General features: G+C 37.1%; 3 protein-coding genes across 8 annotated transcripts in view; 2 read left to right on the plus strand and 1 right to left on the minus strand.

Annotated features, from left to right (window-relative positions):
• LOC147761935 (kinesin-like protein KIF3B) lies at positions 1–19,350 on the plus strand. Of its 6 annotated transcripts, none has more exons than XM_087014341.1 (8): positions 1–200; positions 8,888–9,315; positions 10,534–10,648; positions 11,000–11,127; positions 14,635–14,765; positions 15,719–15,836; positions 16,229–16,365; positions 19,072–19,205. In XM_087014341.1, the coding sequence occupies exons 2-8, from the start codon at positions 9,271–9,273 to the stop codon at positions 19,115–19,117; spliced, it is 720 nt and encodes a 239-aa protein (XP_086870467.1). In that variant the 5' UTR covers positions 1–200; positions 8,888–9,270; the 3' UTR covers positions 19,118–19,205. The 6 variants fall into 6 exon arrangements, with proteins under 6 accessions (XP_086870467.1, XP_086870471.1, XP_086870466.1 ...); XM_087014345.1 differs by lacking the exons at positions 1–200; positions 19,072–19,205 and adding exons at positions 2,686–3,218; positions 19,207–19,350; XM_087014340.1 differs by lacking the exon at positions 1–200 and adding an exon at positions 2,686–3,218.
• Positions 19,207–25,937, plus strand: part of LOC147761936 (uncharacterized) — an 11,455-nt gene continuing 4,724 nt past the window's right edge. Inside the window, exons 1-5 of the mRNA XM_087014339.1 lie at positions 19,207–19,366; positions 19,548–19,629; positions 24,041–24,255; positions 24,749–24,868; positions 25,698–25,822. Coding sequence (XP_086870465.1) covers positions 19,267–19,366; positions 19,548–19,629; positions 24,041–24,255; positions 24,749–24,868; positions 25,698–25,822 — 642 coding nt within the window. The 5' untranslated portion in view covers positions 19,207–19,266. The remainder of the gene's footprint in view (positions 19,367–19,547; positions 19,630–24,040; positions 24,256–24,748; positions 24,869–25,697; positions 25,823–25,937) is intronic.
• LOC147761937 (uncharacterized) lies at positions 20,126–23,485 on the minus strand. Its single transcript, XM_087013139.1, has one exon. The coding sequence runs from the start codon at positions 23,399–23,401 to the stop codon at positions 20,126–20,128; it is 3,276 nt and encodes a 1,091-aa protein (XP_086869265.1). The 5' UTR covers positions 23,402–23,485.

Genomic DNA, 25,937 nt, shown 5'->3' on the forward strand with positions numbered 1-25,937 from the left:
TCCGTTGTTCCGGTGTTCCGTCTTTTAGGTTCTGCCCGAGCGAACCGGTTTTGGACGTAAAGAAGATGATGTTTGTGGTACATGCGAAGGAACAGTTCAATCGTCGGAACAGAGTTTATTAGTGATTATTAGAGCGGAAATATAAACGTTGGACTCTGTGAAGCGTCACGGCCCAAACAGAGTCAAGATGGCAGCAGCAGGTAGGCCCTATCAGGGGGTGGAAACGCGCTACTTATATGGTTATGACGAGCCTAACCGTCAGCACCGGATATTACTTTGTGACCTTGAGGGGCAATTAGGCTTGGTCTTTGCGGCACGCGCGAACAGTAGTCGATCTACCACACCTGGGTCTTTTGTGTTTGACAACTGTTCACTCGTCAACGAGGTGCTTGTTCTAGACTACAGACTGATATCTACTAGTACTACCAGTGGCTTCATTAGTAACGTTCCCACAATACATGGTTTACTGTCTGTGCGTACATACCCCGAATTCGGTTAGCCTCACTGACGTAACGAGAACAATGGACGTTTCTTACCCCTCTCTAGGATTACCCCTGGCCCTATATCACAGGCCACAGAATTTAATGGCTCATTCCCCTTGAAACCATCAATGTCGGTCTACGTAGATCGTTCGGTATTTTTGTAGTATACCCCCCCCCCCCCCCCACCCTGTAACTTTCTGTAACTTTCACTTTTCAAACAGTCTTTTACATTTTCTTGTTCATCTATGTCAAAGCTGTTGAAATAATTGCTTTTGTAATTACCTGTGGTCTTTTTATTAGTTTTAATCACATTTAATCCAGCCCATTGAAATACAATGTGAAAATCTACAATACACCCGCAGTCAATAACTTGCCGCGTTTTCGTTGGCTAACTCTAAGGTAATTTTATGTCTCCTCAAATCTGACGTTCCACTGTCATAATTAATTCATTATGGAAATTTAAAAAGAAGCTGGGTAATGAGGAACATGGACCCCTACAACCAGTTCATCTCTTCAGAACTCTTTTCCATGTGAAAAAGATCAGAAACGAAAGAAAGGATTATTTAATAGTTTTATATGGCAATCAATAGAAATAAAAGAATAACGGGGCATGTAAGAGTTCAAATTTATCTATATTTGTGTTTGAAAAATGAACTGAAAAAATTGACCTAAAAAGGACTAGACTTTTTCCCACCTGTTTCTTCTGTACACCATCTCGGCTCATAAAATTTCTATAACAATTATCTCGATTTTCTTGTGTTACACTCATACATGATTTGAAAATAGGATTTATGTCCAACAGAATGGTAAATTGTGTCCGATATTTAAGGCTGGCGATGTACTGTTTACAGCATCATCTCATAGCACTCAAAAATGTGACACGGGTGCAAACGGCTGAATTACGTTGTGAGTCTCAGCAACCACAATGAACAGGCTCTGCACCATATTTTGGTGATGATCCATTAATTCATTTATTAATTAATTGTTTAATAAGTTTATTTATTAGGCCTACTTAGCTATTAACAGATTTTGTTGAAATTTACAGGATAGGTCACAAATGGGCAAAGGAAGAAATGGTTGGATTTTGGTTGTGTTCCATTAATTAATTACTTGAAAATTAAATTTCCAGGATAGCTCACAAATGGACAATGGAAGAAGATTTTGGTAATGATCCATTTATTTATTATTTAATTAATAAATTAATCGATCATGGAACTCCGCAAGGACAAATAATTTAGTATTAAGTAATTAAGAATACTGAATAATACTAAATTATGTCCTTGCGGAGGTTGCGCTCTCTGGTTTTCTTCTGCTCAGGTGCATATTTTAGTATTAATCAATTTATAATACTAATACTTAATTAATGATACTTTATAATACGCAATTATTTGTCCTTGCGGGGGTTGCGCTCTCTAGTTTTCTTGCACCGAGATGCATATTTTGGTGTTTGATTTTTTTCTTCCAATGTGTAGACATATCAAAGTTTGCACACAGTTTTACAGAGCGTTGTTTTCAGTCGTTAGCGTTTTTTTTTTTTTTTTTTTTTTTTTTTTTTTTTTTTTTTTTTTGTAATGTTTTAGCCATAAATAAAATCCTCATTTCAGTTACATCCACTGTTAGCTAGACGAAATGGTGACAGGGCATAGTCAAGCATTTTACACAAAACGCGACAAAACTGCATTCTCAGAGAAAGTAATTTGCAGAATCTTTTGTAAAAATATACTTGAGGTTGAGTACAAATTGTGTCAGTAAAATAACCATGCATCTCGATATAGCCCTTAGCGCAGTTTGATTTTTCTTAGTATTAATATCGTGCAAATATTACACAAAAGGCGTGATATTTTTTAAAATTTCTTTCATAAAACCTTCGTTTCTCTTCGCACTCCCCGCACTAGCAGGGCATGGATTTTAAACTTTTCTTGGATTGGCATGCGCACAAAAAGCTATATTTATCACTTTCTGTCTCCAGAGTTTAAAAAAAAAGGAGAAATCGCGCTTATATTTTTAACTTCATTTTTTCCTTTTTTTTTTTTCAAATGAACTTAAGCCTATATATATATTGAGTATCAGTAAATATGTATATAATATGTCTTTATTCAGGTGCGCAGCTTTTAAGTGTGTGCGTGCGTGTGTGTGTGTGTGTGTGTGTGTGTGTGTGTGAAGGGGAGGGGGCAAACCATGTGAGGGAATATAAGCGACGGAGGAGGGGGTCCGTTGGTCCCACTGCTTCCTACGCCTATATGTAGGCCCTAAACGTTACCACAAAGCCGCGTGCTAAGCGTACAATAACAATCACGAGCTTTGTTAAATATTAACACTTCTAAAAAATGCACTGACCGAATTACAGTGATAAATACGTCATATCGTCCGTTGTCTATTTGACTTTGCCAAATCTTTATCGGCCCCTTAACATCGTCTTACGCCCTCTTCCTAACTTTACTATCAGCGACAGCTCACGTAAACAACGAACCCGCCTGACTCTAGATCTGGTACGGTGTTGAGTTTAAAACGCTCTAGTCAAAGCAACAAGTCGCATTCATTGACAGCGCCCAACGTAAGCATGAAAAGAGCGGAGATCTGCGAGGCTTTAGCTCCTCTGAAGATTGTCGACTATCCTGAAGTTCCGCCCCCTCCCCCTAAAGGGGTTGTGGTTAAGGTGAGGGTCGGGACAAGGAGGGGTATGTAAATCTATTTCGAAGATCCGCGTTCATACTGCTTGGAGACAAAGGACAGATGGTGAGATATCTGTATGCATTTAGATCGTTTGCACGTGTGTGCGCGTGCGTGCGTGTTTTTGAGAGAGAGAGAGAGAGGGATTGAAACCATGACCACCTCAGTACAATTGCACATTCATCTGAACCTCTTATATTCTGAACTGAAGTGAACTAGCTTCAACTGATTATCAGTAAGCGATGGTGATAATATCCACAAGTCAAAATCTGGTCACAAGTCACTGGTGATTCTCTATTCTTGATATTATTAACCCAGATATACGAGTATGTCAACAGAAGTAGAGGTGTAACGAAACTGGGGGTCGTGCCATTGTCTCGTGTGCATATATAGCCTTAAACGGTATGACAGGAATGGTAGTCCGCTAGGAACCGTAGTCCGTTCGGCATTATTTAGTACAGGAGACTAACACTTACCTGTAGCAATCAACCGACTAATCATATTATTGGAACCTCGGACTTTCATTTCTCGGACTGCTATTCCTGTCACACCATGACCCTTTGGGAATGACATTAGTTCTTAAATTATGTCGCGTCCATAGGACATAATTACACCGTTTTGGTAACAGATTTATGCGACCGATTAATTCCTTTCTCTTTTGACTCGGTTTGAATAAAAATATGATATTTCGTGTTGTTTATTATGACGCCTTCCATAGACCTTTAATATTGTTGAGATGTTGCAGCTAATAACAATGTCCAAAATGTATGCAGGAACCAAACAAGATGTTTAACTACCAGTAGCTCCAAGTGTGAGTGGAGGATTAATTTTTACTTCTATGCAATGCAATGTGTCTCAAAATGCGTGTTGTTGTTGACACTGAATGTTGAAAAGGAAAAGCATCGAAAAAACCCAACCAAATTTCTATTTGGTGTTTTCACGTTTTTTTTTTTTTTCTCCAGACCATAAATTTCAACTGAAATGGTTACTCTGCACGGCTAATCTTATTCGGATATCAGAGTTGAAAGTGAATTTAACTTGTAATTTAAATTAATTACAATGCTGACCGGTCCTACTCTCTGACCACAGTGTCCGTTAGTAGTCTGTTACAAAATTATTGTATCTCCATTTCTTTAGTTTTGTATGCTGTACCTACTATATAAACATACTATCAGAATGTGATTCCGTCCTACCTTCTCCTCAATTTACAGGAGAGCATTAAATCACGGGGAATCTTTTAAAAAAAAGTGACTTTGTTATCTTGACTATGGAAGTAGATGAAATGTAACGTAACTATCCAATAAAATTTACATGTAATCACAAGTTGGACGCCAACTCTTGGGTTTACAAATTATATCAGCAGATCAAAGATCTTACACGATTCTTACTCATTATTACTTTATTTACGTAGGCTACTTAGAATGGATGAGAACCTTATATGATAGGGAGGAAACATTGTGGTTCATTCTCAGCTGTTAATTAAAAATTTAAATAGTAAAAAGTATTTCTTATGTATTGATATAAGTTTTTTATGATAAAAACGAATTAATTATAAAATATACTTCATTATAATACATCCGTGTTCACTACTGTGAACTGGCAAACAATAAACTGTACATGTAGTAATGTAGTACTTACATCTAGATTTAAGTGACATTTGGTGAATGAATTGGTAAGTCATTCGATGCACACTTAAATCGGGCATAAGTAAGCACTGCACCTGTGCTATATTTGTTATATTTTGCGTTTTACAGCTATTCACACAAATATCACACTTACTCCACGGGGACTCACTCTGAATGAAAAAACACCTTGTGTCTGTACAGATGTGTCTGTACATATAGCCGTCATCTGCGTCTGTCGTCGCAGTCGCCGTCGTTGCCGTCGTCGCCGTCGCCGTGCACTTTTACCGATAACACGATAAGTGGAAAACTGTTTTTTCTTTTTGTTTGAAACTTACAGAACTGATGAATATTCATATGCAGCACCGATAACACGATAAGTGGAAAATCATTTTACCTTTTGGCTTGAAACTTACAGAACTGATGCATATACATAATACGGAGGTCAAGTTCGAAAATCAGCGTGATTGGGTCATTTTTAGTGAATTTAGGCTATTTTTTCTCTTTTTTCAGCATATGTGCAGCACCGATAACACGATAAGTGGAAAACCATTTTACCTTTTGGCTTGAAACTTACAGAACTGATAAATATTCATAATACGCAGGTCAAGTTCGAAAATCAGCACGATCGGGTCACTTATAGGGAATTTATGCTGTTTTTTCACTTTTTTCAGTATATATGCAACACTGATAACACAATATAAGAAAAACAGATTGGCCAATTGTCATTATACTCACAGTAGGGGCCAATCTTACTAAAACGCAGGTTGAGTTTGAAAATCAGCATAATCAGTTCATTATTTTAGAAGTTATGCTGTTTTTTCACATTTCCTCACATTCAATTCTTAGGCGTGTTAACAGTCTCATTATTGAACTAATAAGATACGTAAAAGTGTTTGTTTGACATTTCCTGCATCTTTACAACATTGTTAGTTGAATTTTTAAAAATGATGGTAAACTTGTTATCATGTATTGTGTAATAAAGTGTCAAAAATGGAAATAAACTCATATCATTGCAGTTTGTCAGATGCATTCATCCACTATGTTCAGAATCTCAGAATGGAGGAAGTTGGACATTTAACACTGTTCTATTGATACTTTTCCCATCTCATCAATTTTCTTCATTGGTCATATAAAAATGGCAGTAAACTGTTTATTTTATTTTATGTTAAAAAAGTGTTAAAAATGGAAATAAACCCATTTCAGAACAGTGCTGTCTTGTTTACATTTTGGTATTTTTAATATGTGACTTTGAAGTTCCATGGGCCTGAAGACTTTTGCTTGTCACATTTTCTGAATAACCATGATACTAATATTTTATAATTAAAAATTGATGGTCATTATGCTGTAAAACATTATGTAATATTCCATCAAAATTTGAAGAAACCCCTATTTTGGGCACTGCTCCCATGATGACCATTTTAGGAAAATCATGTCACTTACTGTTCTCATACTTACAGGAAAGAAACATGGGACTAAAATACAGCTTCAGTAGGCAATGCAGTCTGTTTGGTAAATTTTTCTGGCAATTAAACAGTTTTTTGTGAAAATTTAATTTTTCACATATTGGCATTTCCAAGGTGTGACTTCGAACCTCCACGGGCTTGAAGACCCATGCTAGTCACATTTTGTGAAAATCCATGACACTTATATTTTATTATTAAAAATCAATGGTCATTATGCTGTAAAGCATTATGTAATGTTGCATCAAAATAGAAGTAAGCGTGAAATTGATATTCAGTTTCATAAATGCTCAAATTACGATAGCACATACAGTATATCCTACGGGAAGTGAATATCGCTTGGATAAAGTTGTAACTAGGCAGTGCTTTTAATAGACACGAGAAGCAGAAGAACTTCTACAGTATTAAGTGGAGGACTTCAGATCTTGATAATAATGATGAAATTTTGTGAATTTTCTTACGCTCTCGAATAAACCATACTTCTTTGTCCTGGTTTATTCTGTGAAATCTGGGCATATTGGCGATCGTTTTAAATGAGAAACTAAGTATTGTCAGTGAAAGTAAGGCACCATTGATATGACTTTTTCACCGGGGCACGTTCGGCCCCGGGGCACGTTCGGCTTTTACTCGTATTTTCCACAATTAACACTTTTGGTCCAGCATCGACCCCTTTACGTGTCACTTGATCTATTTAGCGGATTCTACGAAAATAAGGCTTCTGTGGTACACTCCGTTCGGAAGGTATGGTGGAAAAACTTATTTTTCACGTGGAGTTGTTATCTAGTTTTTTAAAATTTTTCCTTAACGTGGGGTTATTTCAAACAACTAGTGTATGTTAAAATGTTCTTTGTGATTAAAGTTGATGTTATGCGTTTGAACGCTCTGTTGTTTCAAATGTTAGAATGTTTTCCCGTTGGATTAAATGTGGGGTTTCAATACTGACGTAGTTCAGTTCCTTCATGTTCTGTTATTGATATACTGTTAAAGATGTGCAAAAGAAACAAGGGAGATATTATATACCGACTAATTTATGCCGGTATCAAGTTTCAAACAATCTGCTTTAATTTTGAGTGCCCGTACAATGTTCTGCTGTGCTAGTATATGTTGTATAATCCAATCATTCCTCTGTCACAAAACTACCAAGGTCTTCTAAGTATTGTGGCATACATAACAAGCATCCAGTTTGGTAGTTGCTATGGATTATTAATATGATGTGGAATTCGATATTGTCATCAAATGCCATTTTGACACAGTTAAATCCATTCCTGATACCCTTACTGAGGTTAGGAATGCTTTAGTGCTGTATTGAATGCAGTTTTAATTTGTTGTTTGATGGTCTAGTATGTTATGAACAATACTACCCCCCCTCCAATCAAAAAAGGGATATGTGAATGAATGAATGAAAATGTGAAATGAGTTAATAGATAAATACATGAATAAATTACTGTTAAAATGAATTTAGTTTGTCACTAATGAAAATGGGTCAGTTTTTGTCTAAAAGTTTGGACCAGTTTTTGAGCATAAGTTATTTTTATGAAACATGCCCCTGATGTACTTTTAATAAGAAAAGCTCTCCCAGTCAATTGATTTGTCATCATGACTAATTGGATTGGAGATTGATTAAGCATTATGCTGATTGCTTCTGTACTAGAAAGTACCAGGTAAATGCATGCATTAATAGATACTTCCATCATTTCCACTTTCAATTGGCTGCATTGGTCTGTAGAGCCATTAAAAAGGGTTTAGAATTTAGGGTTATAATTAACGAAAGGCATGCCATTTACATGTTGGACCTTAATATAGGAAGAGCAATTTTCCTAAATATGTCAAGTTTTTTCCCTTGATATGCCTTTTCCTTAAAAACCATTGAGAAAATTAGATCTGCTAGTCTGTTTTTAAATAGAAGTAAAAAATACACCAAAGCTTGTAAAATAAGTTTTAGCTCCTAACCCCCAACTTGTACATCCGATGTAAAATTCTTTCATTTTGTGAATTGACATGAAGGAGAGAGCCTGTTTATCAGTCTATGTGCTTTGGTCACATGTACTAGAAGCTGGCCATGGAGTGTGTTTGCTCAGGTAATACAGGTGAACTCTGTTGTAATGTAAGCGGAACAAAGGGCACGCACCCTCCACTGCATGGAGGGCCATTGTGATGGACAAATCAACAGGAAAATCCTAAGAAAATAAAGGAGTAATAGATGTAGGTGGGGTGACTGTGTGCAATACATAGGTTGTACATGCTGTCATTTCTTCACATTTTTAGCTGTCTGAGATCACAAAGTTGAGGTCTTATTGACGAGAACTTTGACTCGACTCTCAGCTTGATATTTTTTCATGGCATTAATTGTTTATATTATTTGAGAATTCCCAATCGGTCTATTTGGGTGTACAGGTGGGATAAGGTTGATTCAGAAGCTAATACTTATACTGACTTTAAATAGTGCGGTTTGTGAAATGAAGATTTTAAATTAAAATGAAAAATCCAGGTTAATAATATATGTACAAGTGCAGGTATTGTATACCAGGATGAGTCACCCAGTAATAATAACAACACAAACATCCCAGCTCCCATGCTGTGTGTGCCTTTATTATACCCAGCCTCTGATATTATCACCTAATTTAAAATGACATTTTTTTCTACCTTCCAGAGAGAAATTTACTGTGGGTCATTAGCCGTCTGTCCACTTCACGAAGGTGGGCCCTTGAAAATCTTGAATATTTGTGAAGAACTTACAAAGAAGCACAAACAAGTGGAATGACTAATTATATAGAGCAGGTACGTTGTAGGGACTTTGTACAAGCTGGTGAACCTTTGGGACTTGGAGAAAATGTTGAGTATTTGAGACTTGTTACAGTTGAAGCAGAATGTAGATGGAGTCTCCATGGAACTGTGGGTGGAGTTGTGAAGGCTTAGGTGAACAGCTGAGCTGTTGACTGTCTAAAAAACTACAGCAGAGAAGGAGAAGTGAGGTTGCCACAGCCAACATCTTCATTGAGGAAGTTTAAGTTTAGGCAACAAAACTAAGAAGACATGGCGTACCAAGTGGTCACCCCCTCTCATATGATGGGATTGAAGGTAAAATAGTACTTTGTCTCTCTCCCTCTCTCTGTCTCTCTCTGCACACCCACACATTAAGTCAACATCACATTTAAGTAAGTGTTTACATAAATGCCAACATTTTCATTATTTTACAGGCACCTTGCATGTTATTCTCATTATTACAACAGGCTTTGCACTTAACATGTGTCACCTTGGTACATATTAACACAGTGATCGTTTGTATGTAGTCTACCTGCACTCATCTGTTTGTTCTGCCAGTTCCTGCTACGTACATGATAAACCTGGTATTTGACCAGTGTTATCTGTGCTAAAGTAATTACTCACTAATCTTTCTGCTTTAATCTCCAAACTGGGGGTAATTTACACATGAATTTTTGATAATGAATCCCAGACTGTGTCACAGTAACATAAGGCATCATTTTTGAGTGATTTTTTATGTTCTCGACAATAACCGCAGAGTGCAGAATGTTGTTTGCCACTCTCAGTATACATTTTAGTGCCTGTTTGAAACTGGAATTATTACTCTGAATTGGCTTTAATTATTCTACTTGTCAATTATTTTTTCAAGACCAGTCATTTTGAGACACTGACAAAAACCTTTCTTTAACCCAGCTCAGTCTCAGAGTTTTTTTTATCCCTTAATACTCAGGTATATAAATGTCAAAACTGTTTTGTTTGAAAATATATCACAGTATTTGTTCAAATTTATACATGGTTTTGTCTCACACCTGCAGTCAAATAGACTTACCAGAATTATTTCCCTAAAGTGCCACAAGTAATTAGATATGACTTAAGATTATTATTGAAATATTTCTAAAGTTAATCCCTGCTAAAGTCCTAATTTATTTAGTGAAATGTCAGTAAATTGGTCAGAGTGACTTGGAGAAATAGTTGAGAAATGTAGCAGTTACTGTGTTCAAAACATCTCAGTGCCCTGAATTATTGAATATGCTTCATTCTTGGCCAAAAAAAAAAAAAAGAAAAAAAGGAGTAAATATCTCATTAAACATGAAGATTTGTGCAAGTACTATTGCTATTGAACTGGGAGATTTGATTTTATAGTTAACTGTAGTATATTTTATTGGTTGATGATAAAAAAGTAAAAAGAATAATTACAACATTTTCATTAAATACTATGGTTTCCAATGAATATGGTAAATATGCCAGGAAGGCGCAACAAATAAATAAGTGTCTGTCAGCTTTAATTTTTTTTCATCTTCTTCTCTCTCACAGCACAGGGAGCCAGTGTTCAAGACACCTATGACTTTCAGTCCTCGTTTGGTAGGAGAGCAGGCAAGACCATCCCCATCCAGAGTTGATGTGTGGAGGGAACAGCTAGGCTTAGATGGTAAGGAAAGGCTAAATAAACCTGTACATGTACTGTTATGTCCTTAAAAAGCTTATAATGTTACTTTTGTTTGAGAAAAAATTGATCTTGATAGTCTAACATTGAAATAGAACCACATATGTTTTATCACAAATTTCACTGTTTGGAAATTTGTCAATATTTGGGGTTCATATCTTATCAGAGGAGTATAAAAAGTTGTAAAAAGTTCAGTTTATCAGTGTGATTTATGCTTTTGGTATGGCTTTATTTTTTCTACTTATTTATCATTTGAAAATACACAATTTATATTTGAATAATTTGATAAAAATGCTATTATATTGCTGACATTGTATTTCTCTGTTCTGTGCCCAGATGACCCGTATGGATGTAATGGTCAGCCGGACATGCCCAGCTCTGATGAAGAAGAAGTAGAGCAGTATCAGCCACAGGGTGAGCAAGTCCACTCAGCCATCTGGGGCTGGTTTTACTGGAAGTCTAAAGTAAGTTTTGGGGCTTACATCTTTGCCTGATAGAGGACTAAATTTTTTTTAATAGTATCAGAGATCTGAATGTCCTTTGTCTGTATATCAAGTTTATTGTACCACCAGCGTAGGCGCTGGCGGTACACATGGTTTTAGTCCCGACCCGCATGTTCCACCGGCTCCGTTGGCTCCGCCGGCTCCTCTGGCTCCGTCGCCATCTCACCATTACCGCTGCTCCTCCTAGACGGTAAGGGCCTCCGTACCCATCTCTTGGATTTAGGTCACCTATAATCTCAACTCGTTCCACGTAAAATTTGGGCTTTGTCGGTGCTGGGGTCTAGGTGTGGCACTCATTACAATACACCCTTGTCCAAAAATGGCAAAATTACATGCTAATTATCTCCCCTACGGAAGGAATTATGGGAAACATTTCTACAGACAGCTTTCCAAAAGTCATAAGATATCGAAACTGAAAACTGTCTCTAATTCGGGAACCGTTAATGCTAGACATCCATTCTTTTTTGCATTTTGTAGAGCATGTGAAGCCCAACACTGAACGTGGTCTCTGTTTTTTTTGTATTCCATACGGTTTTCGAGTTACGCTGTATCAAAAAGTACATATTGGTGGTGAAAGCAAAATGTGCAGTACGGTAATGGATAATAAATTTTGAACTCCGGAAAAATAAAACATAAGGCTTGGCAAAGCAGACAACTTGTGGTCAAAAATGACATTATTTCATCAAATTTGAACATCTGGAACTTCAGAGCACCTCCCATTTCAAGAATTTTGACCAAAACGACCTTTTCTTTATTTTAATTAATTTTTTCTGTAGGAAATTTATGGCACATTATGGTAACTCCACAATTATAACATTTAGTCCCTTATATCTCCAAAACTGGCAGAGATAGGTCCATAGTAACTATTGAAGTTGAATAGGAAGTCATATACTGGCAATCTGAATGTGACCTTAAAATTGACCTTTGACCTACTTTTCACCATGAACTGAACTTTGCAAATTTTGCTTCCTTTTTATCTCCAAAACTGGCAGAGATAGGTCCATAGTTTCTATTGAACTTGAATAGGAAGTCATATACTGGCAATCTTAACGTGACCTTAAAATTGGCCTTTGACCTACTTTTCACCATGAACTGAACTTTGCAAATTTTGCTTCCCTTTTATCTCCAAAACTGGCAGAGATAGGTCCATAGTCTCTATTGAAGTTGAATAGGAAGTCATATACTGGCAATCTACATGTGACCTTAAAATTGACCTTTGACCTACTTTTCACCATGAACTGAACTTTGCATATTTTGCTTCCCTTTTATCTCCAAAACTGGCAGAGATAGGTCCATAGTTTCTATTGAACTTGAATAGGAAGTCATATACTGGCAATCTTAACGTGACCTTAAAATTGGCCTTTGACCTACTTTTCACCATGAACTGAACTTTGCAAATTTTGCTTCCCTTTTATCTCCAAAACTGGCAGAGATAGGTCCATAGTCTCTATTGAAGTTGAATAGGAAGTCATATACTGGCAATCTACATGTGACCTTAAAATTGACCTTTGACCTACTTTTCACCATGAACTGAACTTTGCAAATTTTGCTTCCCTTTTATCTCCAAAACTGGCAGAGATAGGTCCATAGTCTCTATTGAACTTGAATAGGAAGTCATATACTGGCAATCTACATGTGACCTTAAAATTGACCTTTGACCTACTTTTCACCATGAACTGAACTTTGCAAATTTTGAGTCCCTTTTATCTCCAAAACTGGCAGAGATAGGTCCATAGTCTCTATTGAAGTTGAATAGGAAGTCATATACTGGCAATCTAAATGTGACCTTAAAATTGACCTTTGACCTACTTTTCACCATGAACTGAACTTTGCAAATTTTGCTTCCCTTTTATCTCCAAAGTTACGCTGTATCAAAAAGTACATATTGGTGGTGAAAGCAAAATGTGCAGTACGGTAATGGATAATAAATTTTGAACTCCGGAAAAATAAAACATAAGGCTTGGCAAAGCAGACAACTTGTGGTCAAAAATGACATTATTTCATCAAATTTGAACATCTGGAACTTCAGAGCACCTCCCATTTCAAGAATTTTGACCAAAACGACCTTTTCTTTATTTTAATTAATTTTTTCTGTAGGAAATTTATGGCACATTATGGTAACTCCAAAATTATAACATTTAGTCCCTTATATCTCCAAAACTGGCAGAGATAGGTCCATAGTTACTATTGAAGTTGAATAGGAAGTCATATACTGGCAATCTGAATGTGACCTTAAAATTGACTTTTGACCTACTTTTCACCATGAACTGAACTTTGCAAATTTTGCTTCCCTTTTATCTCCAAAACTGGCAGAGATAGGTCCATAGTCTCTATTGAAGTTGAATAGGAAGTAATATACTGGCAATCTATATGTGACCTTAAAATTGACCTTTGGCCTACTTTTCACCATGAACTGAACTTTGCAAATTTTGAGTCCCTTTTATCTCCAAAACTGGCAGAGATAGGTCCATAGTCTCTATTGAAGTTGAATAGGAAGTCATATACTGGCAATCTAAAAGTGACCTTAAAATTGACCTTTGACCTACTTTTCACCATGAACTGAACTTTGCATATTTTGCTTCCCCTTTATCTCCAAAACTGGCAGAGATAGGTCCATAGTTACTATTGAACGTGAATAGGAAGTCATATACTGGCAATCTAAGTGTGACCTTGAAATTGACCTTTGACCTACTTATTATCATGAACTGAACTCTGCTAATTTCTTTCTCTTTTATCTCCAAACCTGGCAGAGGTAGGCCCATAGTTACTATTGAAGTTGAATAGGAAGTCATATACTGGCAATTTACTGTGACCTTGGAATTGACCTTTGACCTACCTTACGATGAACTTAACTTTGATTGTACCATTTTTAGTTATATATATATTTTTTGCATATTTTGAAAATTCTTGTTGATTGCATTTTTACAGCTTGTCAAGCACAAGACTGGTGGCTGTGTTCCTTATTTTGTATATGTGGGGGTCTATACAAATGCGCTTGCTCCAGCTGGTGGTACAATATTCGGAGGCGGTATCGCCTCTCTGATCCTCTAGTTTTTTTTTTTATTTATTGATTTTACAAGTGTCACCACTGTCTCATTATCAGTTGTCACAATTGCCCTCCTTCATTGTGACATTATGTCTCTGTCACTGTCACAGACTCTTCATTGTGCCAGAAATGTTTGTCATTTTGTGATTGTCTTCATTGTGCAACATTGTCCACATTGTGTCATAATTTCCACATTGTTTCATTATGTTCTCATTATGTCACATTGTCTTCATTGTGTAATATTGTCCTCATTGTGTCATATTGCCCTCAATTTGTCACACTGGCCTCATGTCACATTGTCCTTATGTCACATTCTCCCCATTGTGTCACTGTGTCCACATTGTGTCACATTGACCTCATTGTGTCACACTGTCATCATTATGTCACATTGTCCTCATTGTGTCATATTGCCCTCCTTCCAGGGACCCAGTGAGGACCCAGGTATCAACCAGAGAGGACTGATGGAGCTGTTCAGGGAGACTGCTGACAGGGCTCTGGAGTGGCAGTATGACATCACAGTCAGTATAATGGAGATCTACAATGAAATGATCAGGTAAAGTGTGACATCACAGTCAGTGTGATGGAGATCTACAATGAAATGATCGGGTAAAGTGTGACATCACAGTCAGTGTGATGGAGATCTTCAATGAAATGATCAGGTAAAGTGTGACATCACAGTCAGTGTGATGGAGATCTACAATGAAATGATCAGGTAAAGTGTGACATCACAGTCAGTGTGATGGAGATCTACAATGAAATGATCAGGTAATGTGTGACATCACAGTCAGTGTGATGGAGATCTACAATTGATCAGGTAAAGTTGTGATGTCACAGTCAGTGTGATGGAGATGTACAATGAAATGATCAGTTAAAGTGTGACATCACAGTCAGTGTGATGGAGATCTACAATGAAATGATCAGGTAAAGTGTGACATCACAGTCAGTGTGATGGAGATCTACAATGAAATGATCAGGTAAAGTGTGATGTCACAGTCAGTGTGATGGAGATCTACAATGAAATGATCAGGTAAAGTGTGACATCACAGTCAGTGTGATGGAGATCTACAATGAAATGATCAGGTAAAGTGTGATGTCACAGTCAGTTTGATGGAGATCTACAGTAGCACTACTATTTTCTGGTAATTGACTGATAAATTATGCGTTGGAGTATAGTAAAAAACATTGGTCTGGATTTATCTGGAATTTAGCAGTAAGATTTATTTCATTGATCATATATGTCATCTAGCTCCTTAAATATGATACTTTACATAGGCACGACTCTAGAACAATATCAGTAATTAAATATATTATATAAAGTCCATGTTAAATATTTATATAAATTAAAAAGTATATATAATTAATGTGATATAAATATGAATTTTATTAAATATCAGATACTTGTTGAGTTCTTAGCCCATCTATGAAACAGATGTAAAGACGATCAGTCCCAAATCTGGTAGATAACAGTATAACATACAATATGATTTTAATGTTATCAACCCCCAGAGACCTTTTGAGTTCTGACCCCAGCTACAAGATGGAGGTGAAGATGAGCCCCGAGGGGGGTCTGTATGTCCCAGGGCTGACCACCATCAGGGTCCAGTCTGTGGAGGACATTAATGAGGTGAGGACATCGACTAAGTTACCATGCCAACATGATATAAGGTGCTTTGGTCACACATTTATGGAATTGCAATCTGTACAAACATAAGCACGTGCTCGTCCATATATTTTGGTATATTGTCCTTCTGGCTGAAAAGACTAAAATTTATTGGCATGCACATATAGACAGATGGACAGCACGCACACGTGCACACACACTCGCATGCACTGTTTTAAATGAAATGTGTGCATGGATTGGAAAAGTTGGTTATCGATCTTTAAAAGCATCAAAATGACAATTAAAAATGTGTATATTATAGTATTTCACACCAGTACTTTGCCATCTTCATCAATAGCAGACAGCCTGTTGTTTTAAAAGACTTCCTGTGAGAGTGTATATCTTGTTCCTTTCAGACCTTTGCCCTAGGACACAGGAACAGAGCAACAGCATGCACGAACATGAATGAGCACTCCTCACTCCTCCCGCTCGCATGCTCTGCTCTGTGTGAACGTGATTGGGAGGAACAAAACTACTGGAGCCAAGACTGTGGGTGAGTAGAAATGGTAAAATCAATAAAAATAGATATAAAACAATCCTTTATTTCAGATACACAGCTCTGTTTTTTTTATGTACAGACACAGATGTGTCTGTACATATTTCCATCACCTGCGTCTGTCGTCGCCAGCGCCGTGCACTTTCCTTGTAAACACGATAAGTGGAAGGCAGTTTTACTTTTTGGCTTTATATTTACAGAGCTGATGAATATTCATAAAACGCAGGTCAAGTTCGAAAATCAGCATGATCGGGTCATTATTGTAGAAGTTATGCTGTTTTTTCACTTTTCAGCATATATGCAACACTGTAAACACATTTCAAGGAAAACCGATAGGCCTGTTGTCATGAAACTTACAGGTGTAATCGATCTTACTAAAACGCAGGTCAAGTTAAAAAAATTGGCATGATCGGGCCACAATTTTAGTAGTTATGCTCTTTTTTTTTTTCACTTTTCAGCATATATGCAACACTGTAAACACAATATAAGAAAAACAGATAGGCCAATTGTCATTAAACTCACAGGAGTGGTCAATCCTGTTAAAACGCAGGTTGAGTTAAAAAAATCAGCATAAACGGGCCATTATTTTAGAAGTTATGCTGTTTTTTCACATTTCCTCAGATTCAATTCTTAGGCATGTTAACAGTTTCATTATTTAATTAATAAGATATGTAAAAGTGTTTGTTTGACATTTCCTGCATCTTTACAACATTGTTAGTTGATTTTGTAAAAATGATGGTAAACTTGTTGTCGTGTATTATGTAATAAAGTTTCAAAAATGGAAATAAACTCATATCATTGCAGTTTGTCAGATTCAATCATTCACTATGTTCAGAATCTCAGAATGGAAGAAATTGGACATTTAACACTGCTCTATTGATATTTTTCCCATCTCATCAATTTTCTTAGTTGATCATATAAAAACAGTAGTAAACTGTTAATTTTGTTTTATGTTAGAAATTGTTAAAACTGGAAAAAAAAACATTTCAGAACATTGCTGTCTTGTTTACATTTTGGCATTTTCAAGTTGTGACTTTGAAGTTCCATCAGCCTGAAGACCTTTGCTAGTCACATTTTCTGAATATCCATAATACTAATATTTTATTATTAAAATTGATGATCATTATGCTGTTAAACATTATGTAATATTGCATCAAAATTTGAAAAAAAAAATATTTTGGGCACTGCTCCCATGATGACCATTTAAGAAAAAACATGTCACTTACTGTTCTCAAACTTACAGGAAAGAAACATGGGACTAAAATACAGCTTCAGTAGGCAATGCAGTCTGTCTGGTAATTCTTACTGCCAGTTAAACTTTTTTTTTTTTTTTTTTGTGAAAATTTAATTTTTCACATATTTTCAAGGTGTGACTTTGAAGTTCCACGGGCTTGAAGACCCATGCTAGTCACATTTTCTGAAAATCCATGATACGTATATTTTATTATTAAAAATTAACAGTCATTATGCTGTTAACCATTATGTCATATGGCATCAGAATAGAAGAAAACACAATTTTGGGTGCTGCTGCCATGATGACCATTATGGGAAAACCATGTTACTTATGATTGCCAAACTTTCAAAAAAGAAATACAGGACTAAAATGCAGCCTGAGTTGGAAAAACAGTCTAATTGGCTTCTTTTTCTGGAAGTTATATATTTTCAAAGTGTGAACTTGTTACACATTTTACTTACATTGGTATTACCTGTTGAGCATAATTAAAATTTGATGTTGAATTTGCAGTTTAACATAATGTACTTTTGCATCAGAATTGACAGTAGCCTATTTTGTGCATAGTTATTTCCTGTTTTTTGTCTGTACATTTGACAGCTTTGCTGCCTTGTTTTAAAATTAGATTGCAAATTACCTGAGCTTATAAATGGTATAAATTACACATTGCTAAAAGAGAGATTTGAAAGGGATGTCATATATGCGACCTGTGATCAGGCTGGTCACAGTTTTGCCAGCACTGCAGCTAGACAGTGGTTACTGTGGCACCCCTGGCGCATTGTGATATGTATACCTATTATAGATTGCATTAATTCTGAAAAAATAATTTGATATTTCTCCTTATAGTTATTATGACTTTCTGAACACAAATATGCCCTTTTTTAGGAAACTCTGCTTCTCTCTCTCCCTCCCCTCTATCTCCCTCTCTCTCTCTCTCTCTCTCTCTCTCTCTCTCCATAGAAATTGGAATATTCCAAGTGCATTATGTCTGATATTCCCATCATGATATGCATATTATAATATTTAAAATGCCTGATTGCCAATATTGTAACTTATCATACTCGTTATATAATAAATAATCATAACAATAATGTTCATTTGCAACCAAAATACCAGTAGTCAGATTGTAAAACTATTAATTGTTATATTCACTTGATAAGAATAAGATAAATAAAATTGTTAATTGTTTTTAAAAAGTGCTTAGGTGAAATAAAACATTTATTATTTATTTAACTATATTTATTGATGGTAAAATGGTAGGTCTATGTAAACTTTATCTTCTCCGGGGCCCTCATGAGGCTAGTAAAAGTACACAAATAAAACCTCCATTAAATTAGTGAAAAATATAAAGTATTGTATTGACTAATAAATCATACATTGTCCAAATTGTTTCCATTGTCTAAAGACAGTAAATATACATCACCTTATATTACCTGTATCACCTGTTGATGATGGCATACCTTTTGCTTCAGGAATACCTGTGGTATGCTAGGAAAAAGCAGAGCTGTAACACTATGAACACTGCTAAAATAAGCAATGTTACCAACTCGTCAGACCCACGGTGGGTGAACTGCCGCGTCTTTGTCAGCAACCTTAACACATTTCAGGTGAAGAAGGAAGATGTGGAGAATATATTTGCCTGCTATGGGCCAGTGGCTGGGATCTCCATGCATAAGGGGTATGCCTTTGTACAGTATTACAACGAGTTTGACGCTCGGAATTCGGTACACGGAGAGGACGGGATGATATACGCCGGCCAGACTTTAGGTGAGCTAAGTTGCCTTGGTTACATGCTTTTCTGCATACTGTCTGTGGTCAAATGTTATTTAACTTGGATTTAAATTTTATTTTAATGGCACATAAGGCATTCCAAGTTTTAGTGTTTTGTGCAACTATACGTTTTTTAAAACCCATACCCATACTTAAGATCCAATGTTTTATTTGACAGATATAAACCTTGTCTCAGAACCAAAGCAACATAAAAGAGGTGCTAAGCGACCACATAATGCAGGGCCTTCTGGAAATAACTGGTAGGTGGTGCCACTGGAAATATTTAAAGAAATTTTATAGGCTTAACAAATTTCTGTATTTTGATGCATGTAAGTATTGTAAAGCTTTGCTGTAATTATTTTTGATTATATTTTTTAACTAAAGTTGAAGTGTAGGAAGCAGATATTTTCATTGCTGGGAATAAAATGTTAGACCTCCTAATGTCTTAAAAAGGATAATGGTCAGTGTTTCAATCAGGCAGTTACTAGATTTCAGAGTGCTATTTATCCAAGGGCCTGTTGTACAAAAGATTAACTGAATATTGATAACAAGGATATGTTTCTCGGAGAATCTGATAACATAACATAACATAACATAATTTTATTTCACGTCAGTTTTCCAACAAGCACAACACTAGCCATAGCAGGCTAATATCACCGACAGAATGAAATAAATTAATGTGAAGTACTATAATAGTGATATAAAATTTAAATAAATAGAGGCTACCTGAGATTTAAAACCAGAATGCCTTTTAGGCTATACATTTGCACACAATTCACATTTCCAGTTTGACTGGGGTGTCCAGTTTTGGACCATACCTTTAAAAGTGTCCAGATCTTTACAATTTTTCATTGATACTGGCAACATATTCCATAGTTTAGCACCACTGTAGGCTAATGAATTTAATCCATAGCATTTTGTCCTGCAGTGCTTCTGAAGCAACTGATTTGAGTTCCTTAAGCTGTAAGGTACTTCTTTAACACTGAACAAATCCCACATGAAAGGTGGGGAGAGCTTATTTACTGATTTAAACACTTCAATTATTACAGCTCTATTCCTAGAAAGCTCAAGAGTAGATAACCCTGCTTTCTCTAGTAATGTACTATAACTAGACTCAGAATCATCATACACAAACTTTAAGGCTCTGTACTGAATGCGTTCCATCTTTGCACAATCTACAGCACCACAAAAGTTCCAAGCTAAAGCACAATAGTTAAACTGTGATAAAATAAAACATCTAAAGACTTGTAGTCTAGACATTTCATCAAGGTACTGTGAAAGTCTCTGTAACACTTTAAGTTGAGCACCTGCCTTCTTACATAGTACACTGATATGATAATGAAAATTAAGTCTTTCATCAATATTCACACCTAATAGTTTCACATGTGGTTCTGTGGTGATATTAGCATTATCAATACTGATAGTATTTCTATCTGTAGTTTCATTTAACATAATAGCATGAAATTTAGATGGGTTAGCCTCCATCATATTGTCTCTGAACCACTTTATGGCAGTCTCTGACTCTGTAGTTAGAGTCTCTATCACCTCCTGTCGGGTTGGGTGCATAGCGACTAGAGTGTTGTCGTCAGCATAGTTGTATAACGACGCTCTGGTGATCGTTGCGTAAATGTCATTCATGAAGACATTGAAGAGGATCGGTCCCATGATGGAACCCTGCGGGACCCCCTTTACCAGCGGTAGCCAATCACTGACATGTCCAGAGAGTTTAACCCTCTGACTGCGTGACGAAAGGTACGCCGTAATCAAGGCACAACCTTTTTGCGACATGCCGTAGGCCCTGAGCTTGGCGATAATGAGCTGGTGCGGCAAACAGTCGAACGCCTTGCTCAGGTCCATTAGGATGGCTCCTGCGTGGTTGCGATTTTCCAAGGACTGCTTCCAGTCCTCGATCAAGCGAAGAAGCACATACTGGCAGTTGTATCCTCTCCTATAAGCGGCCATCCTGGGATCCAGGATCCGCTGAAGGAAAGGCGCCAGCTGATGATGAAGTATCTTCTCCAGTACTTTGGACAAAGCAGGCAAGATACTAACAGGCCTGTAGTTTTTCATGATAAGGTTGTCATCCTTCTTGAAGAGTGGCACCACTTCAGCAAGTTTGGCACCATCCGGAAATACACAAGTATCAACACACTGATTGTAGATTGACGTGATGTGGTGACTAAGGCATGTAGCTACAGGTTTCAGTAATCTCGGTGGTACACTGTCCCAACCTGTTGCCTTAGTAGTGTCCATGTCCTTAATGATTTTCATTACATCATCTGGTGTGGTATGTTCAAAAGTGAAATCACAATTGTTCATACTAGATTTGATATTTTGCACACTTGGATGATCAGTGAAGTAAGTTTCACACTGTTGTACAAAGTCTGTATTGGAGGTCATCCCTTGATCTAGATCAAGGTTACCCCCAATCTGCGATGCAATATTCACATAAAAATTGTTCATCACATTGGCTACTTCCTGCGGCTTAGTCTCAATGGCATTTTCTGTTCGTATCATGATGGAGTTTCCATCGCTGGACCCTTTGTTTGTGAGGAAGGGCTTTATCGTAGACCAGAAATCACAGTTTTTAGGTCCATTTCTGCACTTGGCATTGAAATAGTCCTTTATGGCCTGTTTCCTTATGCGAGTTGTACGGTTTCTTTGAGATCTGTACTTTTCCCAGTTAGCATCTGTAGGGAATCTCCTGAACTTATTTTGCAGTCGTTTTTTGTCTCGCACAGCCTTTCGTAAGGTTTTGTTCATAAAAGGAGCCTCTTTGGCTCGCACTTTGACAGTTTTCAGGGGTGCATGTTCATCCATAATCTCCCTGAGCATAGTTTGAAGAGCCCAGTAATTATCAGATGGGTCTTCAAAGATTTCACACACAGTATAGGGAATGTAGTTCACTTCCTGAATGTATAAATCCATGTTAAATTGCTTATAATTGCGATAAGTCACTGTTTTTGCTGGCAGCCTGGCAGCAAACAGTTTGAACACAACATATATCATGTCATGCGAATCACTTAATCCTGTATTCATGGTTGCTGATTTAACACATTTGTCAGCTCGGCTCACAAGTATCACATCTATAAGAGTAGATCCATGAATAGTGTGATTTGTAGGTTGTTTGATCAGCTGCTCCAAATCATACTGATCACACAAGTCTCTTAATGGCTCACCTTTGGCGTCATGTAGCAAATCGAAGTTGAGATCACCTAACACACATATGTCGGTGTAGTTACTGTGAGCTTTGTCCAAAATGTTAGCCATTTCTTCAGTAAAGGTTGCATTTTGTAGACTAGGTGGCTTATAAGCGCACATGAGGAGATACTTTGACTTTTTATTAGGCACTACCTCCACGGTTATCATTTCCACAGCTTCGGTCTCATGGCATTTCATCCGACGACAGGGTATATCCGACCTGATGTAGACCATGACACCGCCACCTTTTTCATCACGGTCTCGTCGAAACAACCGGTAACCATCAATTCTGAACTGCTCATCTGGGAATGAGTCGTCCACCTTGGTTTCTGCTATGCCTAGTAGATCCACTGGTACTCGTCTCAGTGATTCACGGATGTGAATTACTTTGTGGCGAAAACTGTTAATGTTTATGTAGGCAGCAATAAACCCTTTGGGATGGTCCTTTTTGATGTTATCAAAGAAATCAGTATTTTCACACTCACCATCACTACTGCTGGAGTACTGTGTACTATCCAATACTGAGTTATCAAAGAAAGAATCACTGATTGATGGCAATTGACAATTGTAGCAGTGCCAATCGCTGTCACTTGCTGATAGTCTCCCATATTCAGCGTTAGACACAGAAATCACTTCCGGCAAACATTTGACATGATGCCAGTAGTCACAAGTATCACAACATAGTCCCTTCTGGTTGGACTTTACTGGTTTACTGCATATTCCACATGGGTATTTGTAGTTCCTTTTGGCTGGTCCGGGATTCAAGTGGATGTCACCACTCAGTAGAAGTAATACGAACCCGTGATGCCAGCAGAAGTTCGATGTCGACATTGCCGATTCAGCAACAACAGACCGGCGCCATGTTTGTTCAGGTATCCCTGGCGACAGCAAAGATGTCGCACCTAAAAGTCCGAAATTCTCACCCAAACTCGTATGGCATTCCACAAACACATGTCCAAAATTGTCACTGTAAGTTAATAATACATCAGAATCATATCTGGGCGTAAACTGTAGCAATAAAACCACTAAAATCACTAAAATGTTCACGGCTTGCGAAGAACGTGATCCTGCCATCTTGACGGCGAATCAACCTTTGTTTTTAACCAAGTCCCCAGAGAGGATTGAAATTGCCTTAACAATGATTAATGCTCATGGGGGTGATATTAGTCCATGTGGATATATTTAATACATTTATGGGGAGCCAGTTGTGAAATGCTCTAACACCACTATTGCAAACTAGACTCCACACGTTTGATTATCCAAGTTAAGCAGTCTAAGCTAAGGCTAAAAGCTCTCAGACTTTGTGAAGCAGGCTCTTGGACTAAAAGCAGACCAAGAATTTTTTTTCTGAAAGTGAAGACCATGATCCATTGTGATGCAGTCACCCAGTCCTTTTTTTATTTTTCTTTTTTTTTTATTTCAATGTAAAATTTAAAAAAATTAAAAATGTTATCAACATTTGTGCTTCAGGTCTCAGGGTGGGGGCCAAGGAGGGCCAGGACGGGGGCCAATGGGAGGGGGTGGAGGAGGAGGAGGCCCTCCCATGAAAAAACAGCGTCCAGGGATGGCCCACCCCATGGGGTCCATTAACAAGAGAAACCTGGTGTCACTGGTCAGCAATATCCCCAAGGGCAGGGGCGGGAAGCCTGCCAGCACACAGCCCAAAGGACCAGTGCAGAAATATGGTAGGAAGATGTGTGTGTAGTGTGTGTGTCTGTGTTTGGGGGGGGGGGGGGGGGGGGGTCTAAGTGTCCAGATAATGTTATTCATTTCATGTTAGGCTGGTAAAACAAAATGTTTTTACAGAGGTTAAACATGTGGTTTATTGGGGAACCTGTGAGACTTGACCTTTTTTCTTAGTGTTAATGAGTTCATGTAGCAAGTGGTTGAGGGATGGAGGCTGTGAACTTAATGCCTCATATTTGTTAAGTCTTTTTAGAAACCATTAAGTTTAATCTTTTCTTGCTACTCATATCACGTTGTATGAACTCTTCCTACATAATTTTAAATAGTAATATTTCATGGTATAGATTTGATGCAGATTTCTGTAACATTTTCAGGCAGAATTTTTAAAAAGATTTTTGTGTTAATTGTCTTTTTAAAAAATATCTGCTTTGCTCTGATCGTCTGTCAATTTTTTGTTCTACACTTGTGATCCGTTCTGTATTTTTTCTTCAGACAGTCCAGACATCTTGATTTGTGGGAACTGCAAGTGGATCTTCACAGACTTTGAGGAGCTGGCACTCCACAAACGGCGGACATGTCAACTGAAGTTCCTGTGTAAATGCAAGAGACCTGGTAAGAAAAGAAATTGATAAGTACTGGATAGGATTTTCAGGGGACCACTTATTTCGGCTACATATCTCAAAGGGATAACAACTCTTCTTTTTGGCTGGAAAAGTGCCATAAAGTGAATTATCTTGAAGGAAAGGTAATTTTCCCATACAGAGACTTTAAATGTAATCTAATTTTTTTTAAGAGTATGTTTTAGTAATAATCTGTTCAGAGATTATTACAGAGGGTAGCAATCAATGACATTCCACCGTCTCGTGATAGCCAGATATAACGATTAACTGCAATTTTGGTGGTAAAATACAATTTATTACATTTTCACGTCTTGTTAACATCTTGTTAAAAATTTATTGAATGTGGAATTTTTGAATCTCATACAAAGAGTTGTTATCCCTTCAAGCTTGGAAACCCTGACCGTATGGTTTTCCTTCTATTGGTGAAAACATGGACAAGTGAACTTTGGGAAATTTTAAACACGAAACCTCTCATGCCATTTTGGATGAGTTCTTTGTTCTCAGAGTTACTTTTCTTGGGTCTGGTAGTGATGTTTGTACTGTTTTAGTATAATATTTTAACATTCTTAATTATTTATTTTCTTTTTCTGAAATATTGTCAGGGTTATTGGAATTCCTGCTTTTCATTGATGTTTTTTATGTGCAGACACAGATGTTGATGTTGTCATTGTTGCCATGCACTTTCAGTGATAACACGATCAGTGGAAGAACATTTCGGCTTTTGTCTTCAAACTCATGGAACTGATGAATATTCATAAAATACAGGTCGAGTTCGAAGGATTGGGCCATTATTGCAAAAGATATGCTTTTTTTCCCCTCAGATGGTGAACCAGCTGTGGTGTCATGTGCTACCTGTAAGAAAGTGTTCCCCACTAGCTGGGAGTTATGTAACCACTGCCAAACCGAACCCAACATGTCCATATTTGTACCACCAATCCAAGAACAGGTAAAACTTTGCCATATGCAGATCTAGAGCGCTACAACTGAAATACATACATGGTTTTTATGCATTTTGGATAGATTTGACATTTCGAAGAATTAGAAATATTTGCGTTTATTAG

The sequence above is a fragment of the Lingula anatina genome, chromosome 5, assembly GCF_051362555.1.
Source record: "Lingula anatina isolate TDL-2025a chromosome 5, LinAna3.0, whole genome shotgun sequence".
NCBI classification, from domain to species: domain Eukaryota; kingdom Metazoa; phylum Brachiopoda; class Lingulata; order Lingulida; family Lingulidae; genus Lingula; species Lingula anatina.